Here is a 6,854-nt window from a genome sequence, read left to right as displayed (position 1 = left end):
TTAAATGCTGGCCTTACTGAGGTTGGGGGCAGGGGGTCAAAGAAGACCAAAATGAACAGTTCATCTCTGGAATAAGGTGGAGTTGACAAATCTAGGTTGAGTAGCATGTTTTCCTTGACATGATTTATCCTTGCTTTGACTCTGGCTATCCTGAGGTTGTGTAGTTACCCCATATGTATAACTGGCTTGGTTTATCAATCCTGTGGCTGAAGACTGTGCAACTGGTTTAGTATTTATTGAGCTCCCACAACATGTCAAACACAGTATAAACCCCAGCATGTAGAGCTTCACGTGATTCAGCAACACATGCATTTTATACACATAGCAAAGATATCAACACATGGAGGTAAATCAATCAAGAACCTGCCTTGGGAAACAAAGGTGCTCCTGACCTCTCGTCTGTAAGGGACAGGCCCTGTGTTCACTCCCAGATCTAGCCACATTCTTGAGGTTAGTTCTGTGCCTTGCATTTGAAAGACTAATAGATGTTTGGGAATGCAAACCACAGGACAGAGGTCGTGGGTGAACCTACCTGAGAAAATAAACCTGGAACTTAGCTATCCCAGTAAAACAGCAGATTGAAAATTCACAAGGACAAAAAATCAGACGGTTATAGGAACTGGAATATCCTTACCTTAGCATCTCTCACAATTGCTATTTCCAGGTAGCTGTTGGAGCATACATTGAAACACTCTTCTGCCAGTTTAGCGAGATAAATCTATTGATTGGCTGCCAAAAGTGAGACCTGGTGACAAAGCTTGCAAAGAGGATTACAGAACCTCCCATCAGCCTTGAGAAGGGCTGCTGCCAAGTACCAAGTTGGCTCAGTTCCCAGCTTGACTGCCTGTATTACTCCTTGCAGGAAGAGGACTGTGTATGCATCTTAGATGCTTGATATTAACCAAAATGAATTATTAAATAAAATATTCTACCTACAATCCTACACAGTTCTCTCTGGGACTCACCTCTGATTTTTTTGAAATTCGGTTTGATTTATAAACTAGTCCACAACAGATATCAGATGTTGTAAGAATTAATTGCTGTTCAGTTGCTGATTTTCATAATATGTAAAGATGTTTATAAGCACAATCTAATTCTCCAACCTCTTTAAGCTCTTTATAAGTCCACATAAGTGTTTCAAACTTAAGTTGTAGGCATGACAGAAACCAGTGGCAACTTTTCTAGTAATTAATGGAGATGCTTGTTTTTCATAGTTGATATAAACTTAAGCTAATCAGGGAGCACTTTTTCTAACACCCTGACAACCAGGATTTAAAATAATTCCTGGTATGTAAATTTGTTTTTTGTTGTTTTTTGTTTTTGTTTTTGTTTTTTTGAGACTAGATTTTGCTCTGTCACTGAGACTGGAGTGCAGTGGTGTAATGACAGCTCACTGCAGCCCAGTGATCCTCCCAGGCTCAAGTGATCCTCCTGCCTTGGCATCCCAAGTAGCTGGGACCACAGGTGTGCACCACCACATCCGGCTATTTTTTGTAGAGATGGAGTTTTGCCATATTTCCCAGGCTGGTCTTGAACTCCTGGGCTCAAGCAATTCTCCCCCCTCAGCCTCCCAAAGTTTTGGAATTATAGATGCGAGCCATGGTACCTGGCCATGGTATGTAACTTTCTAATACAATTGACCTAAGGTTGAATGATGATATTCCTTCTGAATTGATTGGACTGATACATAAGAAATATGTAAGTAAACTGTTGAACGAATCCCTATATATTCTGATTTCAATAGTTTGCCTCTTTGTGATTGAGCTGGTATTGCCTGAAGACTAAAAGAGTTATTCTCTAAGTATGACATGTAACACTGTCAAATTCAACTCCAAATTATTAACACCTTTGGCAGGTGCAACTGAAACTTCATTTGGATGTTTCTGAGATTCATTAGAAAGAGGATTCCCGCCCCCACCCCCCCCCCCACCCACCCCGAGATGGAGTCTTGCTCTGTAGCCCAGGTTGGAGTACACTGGCAGAATCTCAGCTCACTGCAACCTCTGCCTCCCCAGGTTCAAGCAATTCTCCTGCCTCAGCCTCCCGAGTAGCTGGGATTACAGGCATGTGCCACTACGCCTGGCTAATTTTTGTATTTTTAGTAGAGACAGGGTTTCAACAGGTTGGTCAGGCTGGTCTCAAACTCCTGACCTTGTGATCTGCCTGCCTCGGTCCTCCAAAATGCTGGGATTACAGGTGTGAGCCACCATGCCCGGCCCTAGAAAGGATAATTCTTAAGGTGTTTAATCTTGGTTGCACATTAAAATCCCCTGAAGCGCTTTGGAAAATGCTAGTGTCCAGGCACCATCTCAAATCAATTAGACTCTTGGGAGGAGAAACCAGACATCAATTTAAAAAAAAAAGTTCCCCAGGTGATTCTAGGAGCAGCCAGGGCTGAGAACCAGTGATTCAAACCTTCCAACAAAGAGCCGACGATGAATCAGATCCCTCCCCAAATAATCCCTCTCCTTCCCCTCTACCATCTACACTCTCCACACACGACCATCAAAGGAACTCTCTGAGGAAATGAGAAATGTCTGGCCCTGAGCCTCCCAAGTAATATAGCTGCTGGAAGCACAGGAGCCAGTCCTCAGGATGCCTGGGAGATGAGCTCATCTGGGACAGGGGTGGGTTGCACTATTAGCACACAGGTTCTTTGTTCTCCAATCCACGGATGAAGCTCAAGTTCATTTAGCACCATTGCCAGAGGTAACCTCCACACCCATCTTTGCCTGCCTTTTCCTTTCTCCCAAACCAGCCTTTCCTACCCTTTACTGTGTGCAAAAAGTCTAGCCCTGTAACTACTAAAGATTCCTATGCTAACCAGCCCAATCGTGATCACTCCCACTCCCACCGTGGTTGTTGACATGAATGTAATAGGATTAAACCCTTGTCATTCCCATATCATCCCTCTTTCCTTTCCTTTTAGGGCACATTTTAATGAATGAGTGAGCTTATTTCTGAACAAGAGAAGCAGGAGGAAGTGAAACAGTGATTCTTGTGTTCAGTGAGCTGGGAAAGCAGTTGAACCTTACAGATGGTGACTGAGTTACTGGGAACACAGAGGCTGATCTGACAGCTGGATATTATGTATCATTTCCCAAGACCCCTGCCCTCACTGCCCAAGTTGCTCTTCTAACAGTGTGGAGACCTTTGTCCCAAGGCACTTGTCCTCATTTACAGAACTCACAGGAGGTTGAGGTGATGATTATCAGCCTGGTATCATGCTCCACAGTCTTCACCTGTTCCCTTAACCCTGGAAGTAATTAGTGTTTGATCTACACATCGTGTGGGTGGTAGCTTATTCTTCCGTTCTGTCCTTAAGTAAACTTCTGCCAGTCCTCGATTTCTGGGTTGATCATGTTCCAAGAATCACTACAGAGCAGGTGCTGAGCAGTCAGATGACAGCTGTTGATCTGTTGCAAGTGAGCAATTACAGACTGCAAGAGAATGCCACGCTACACAGTTTACATTGAGTATTCAGAAAACCAAATATTTGAGTGCCCACTTTGTGGCAAACACTGAATGTGTACCCACACATACACACACATACACAAACACACATACACAGAGGATATCTGTCCTTAGGTACAATTAAATGACCTCTTAAGTGAATTGGACCTTTTCCTCTTTATCTGTCTCTTCATTGACTAATTCGTCTCATCATTTTTAAATAGTAGTTGGGGAGGAAAGGGGAGAAACAATAGCAAGACCTTTCTAAAGGGAGCTTGTAGGTGTTTCTGTACTATAAACTCAAGTGGTTTTAAAACGAAAACCCTTTTGGCATATAAAGGTCTTATTCAGGAAATGCTGAAATCCTAGATGTAGATTTTTAATACATATTTACCTGAAATTCTAGGAAAGCCAGGGTTCAAATGGACTAAGCAATATCAGGGTCCTCTCAGCTGGGTCCTTTTTCTAAAGGCAAACTGAAAATCTTTACCAAGCCCAACGCATTCCTTTTAAATCCCATTCATATTGTTCATTTCACCAACGAGCAGGAGGAGGGGACGCCAGGAAGGCAATCGTGGTTCTGAAATACTTTTCTGAACGTGGAGAAAAAGTTTTGTTTGTCCTTCAAGGGCATAAAGAAGAAATAATAAATCCTCTTCCCTCTCTCTGGCCTCCCCCAAGCAAAGAGCAAGACTCTCACCAAAGCCCGCTTAACATTTTACAAAGACACAAGGACAAGACAGACAGCCGGACAAGAGGGCTGGGCTGGAAATGTTGCCCTATGTTGGCTTAGCTAGCTCTGGTGCTGAGAATAAGCACCAGATTGACCTCGAGTGGTGCCCTCGGAGGCCAGTTGAAGTGGAGCTCCTTGACCAAGGCCTGGCTAAGTGGCATCAGATGACTACGCTGACGGTCATATTCTGGCCATGGGGGGCGATCTTGCGGGGCCAAGCGACCAACAGTTTGCGCAGCTCCTCGCGGAAGCTGTCGTGCAGCCAGGCGTAGATGAAGGGGTTGTAGCAGGCCGAGCTCATGGCGAGCCAGTGGCAGAGCAACTGCACCAGCCCAAAGGCATAAGGGTCGATGGCGTGCGGGTCGAGGTCCCGCAGCAGGTTGAAGACGTGCAGCGGCAGCCAGCAGACAGCGAACACCACCACGACCACCACCAGCAAGCAGAAGGTGCGCCGGCGCCGCGCGCGGTCCCAGTCGGCCTGGCTCTGGGTCACGCAGCCAGGCACCACGCGGTTGCGGAGCTTCACTGACACCCGGACGTAAGACAGGAGGATGACCAGCAGAGGGAGCAGGTAGGTGACCAGCAGCAGCCCCCAGGCGTAGAGCTGGCGCTGGCGCTCCTGGGAGCCCCAGAACTCCTCGCAGAGGCGCACGTCGTGCGGCTTGAGCTCCACATGATAGGTGTGCACGGCGGCGGGCAGCGCCAGCACCGCGGACAGCGCCCAGATGGCCAGCACCGCGTAGGCGCTGAGGCGCAGCGAGATGCGCCGCCGCAGCGGGTGCACAAGCACGACGTAGCGGTCCACTGCGATGGTGGTGAGCGTGAACACCGACACATAGACGGTGACCGGCTGCAGGAAGAAGACCAGGTGGCACAGGCCGCCGCCGAACACCCAGCCGCGTGGCTCGAAGGCATAGGCCAGCGTGAGCGGCACGCAGGCGGTGCACATGAGCACGTCGGACAAGGCCAGGTTGCCGATGAGGAAGTTCGTCACGTTGTGCAGCCGGCGCACACGCGCGATCACCAGCACCAGCAGGCAGTTGCCCACCAGCCCCACTACCACCACGACGCTGTAGAGCAGCACGATCAGCCCCTTCAGTTGATGCACCAGCTGCAGGCTCTGGAAGGGCGTGACGGCTGGAGCGTCCGCGCCAGCCACCGACACGTTGCCCGCCGAGACCTCTGCGCTCTGGTTGGCGGGAGTTGTGACCGCCGGCGGCAGCCCAGAAAATAAGTCAGAAACCCTGGGGCCCCGAGTGGGCGATGAGGCCATGGCCACCTGTTCAAAGGTAATCAAAGTCCGTCACTTCCCTTCCCATTCTCCATCCGACCTCCTACACCAGCCGCGCCCCTCCCCCATCGCCTGAATCCTCCCTTGGGAATAACCGGCCACAGAACAACAGCAAAAGTAACAAAAAGTGCTGTCCTCTCACCTCTGTAAAATAAACCTAAGCACGGTTAGAACACACGGCTTATTTAAACGCTTCCGCCTCTATTTATGGTCCTCGCAGTCCACGCAGGCAGACTCAGGAGCGCGATCCTACCTGGGAGTGGGGTTTGGAGGGCGGGAAAGCGCTCGCGGGAAGAAGGCGCAGAATTTCTGCTGGCCCCCGGCAGTCCTCTGCCCACGTCGGTGATCCAGTCTCGCTTCTCCGCGGGAGCTGAACGGATCCAAATGTTCCCAGTGGGCTAGCAGCTTCTGAGAGGGACTGGGAGCGCCTCCCCTCAGCTCCGCCCCCCACTCCAGCACCCATGTATGGAAAATGGGGGTGGAGCGCGCTCTGCCCTGCTCGGTGCTTAGAGAAGTAGTGAAGAGGACAGTGTGGGGAGGATGGAATCCGAAACGGGAGGAGGGGCCAGCAAACCTGGCCAGAGCAGCGAAGAGGACGAATCTCTACTGCAGGAGTTTGCACGGCCCCTGGAGGGTCACGCTCCGGAGGAGCGCACGGTGGAGGAGGACCGAGGAGAGGCGCGAAGCGTCAGGCTATCGGGAGGACCCAGTGCAGTCTTAGGACGGAAGGAGAGGGGGAGGAAGTAGGCGGTGGGAGATTGCAATGCAGCTGGGGGCTTGAGAGGGGCACGACTGACCCATTCTTAAGCGCTGGGTCCTGCCTAGCGGCCAGGTTGTGGAGGGCAGAGACGCTAGAGGGCTCGGGCTGGGATTTAACAGCAGAGCCTGGAGCTGGTCGCAGACCTGAGGACCCTCACCCTCCCGCGGCCCCGTCACACGAGCCCCCTGCTTGGCTGCAGCGCGCTCAGCGGGCGGCGGGTCCGGCCAAGCCAAAGGCAGGAGTCAGCACCACGGACAGCTTCCGCTGGATCTGCCGCCCCTCGGGCGGATGCTGTGGGGAGAGGCAGGGAACAAGGATTAGGGAATTCCTGCCCCTCTCTGGATCCGAGGTGTTTGGGGAAGAAACCTGGCCCGGTTCAAAGAGCTGCCTCGCTGCCTGCTTTCTGGGCTGGGACTGAGAAGAGTAGGGTGGAGTGGAGGCAGCTGAGCCGGGGGCTTGGGGGTCGGAGACTCATGACTTTTGCTTCTCTTGCGGGTCACCGCACTCAGTGCCAAGGACGGCGTCGCCTTTTACCTCCCGGGGTCAGAAAATGTAGCTCTCCTGCCACTTATTCTACACAGGCACACTTCAGTGTCTGGCCCAGCGACTCCCCCGCT

At 50.8% G+C, this 6,854-nt stretch overlaps 1 protein-coding gene across 1 annotated transcript; it reads right to left on the bottom strand.

Moving 5' to 3' along the window:
• Positions 1-211: 211 nt before the first annotated feature.
• On the bottom strand, positions 212-5,857 carry PRLHR (prolactin releasing hormone receptor). Its single transcript, XM_003255016.3, has 2 exons — positions 5,731-5,857; positions 212-5,465 (listed from the first exon to the last, which is right to left on the bottom strand). The coding sequence occupies exon 2, from the start codon at positions 5,457-5,459 to the stop codon at positions 4,347-4,349; it is 1,113 nt and encodes a 370-aa protein (XP_003255064.1). The 5' UTR covers positions 5,460-5,465; positions 5,731-5,857; the 3' UTR covers positions 212-4,346.
• Between the last annotated feature and the right edge of the window lie 997 nt (positions 5,858-6,854).

This window comes from Nomascus leucogenys, chromosome 3 (assembly GCF_006542625.1).
Source record: "Nomascus leucogenys isolate Asia chromosome 3, Asia_NLE_v1, whole genome shotgun sequence".
In the NCBI taxonomy this organism is placed as follows: Eukaryota; Metazoa; Chordata; class Mammalia; order Primates; family Hylobatidae; genus Nomascus; species Nomascus leucogenys.
This window is presented reverse-complemented; position numbering and strand designations above follow the sequence as displayed.

Coding starts and splice junctions, on each gene's coding strand:
- PRLHR (XM_003255016.3), bottom strand. CDS start 5,459: ATGGCCTCATCGCCCACTCGGGGCCCCAGGGTTTCTGACTTATTTTCT.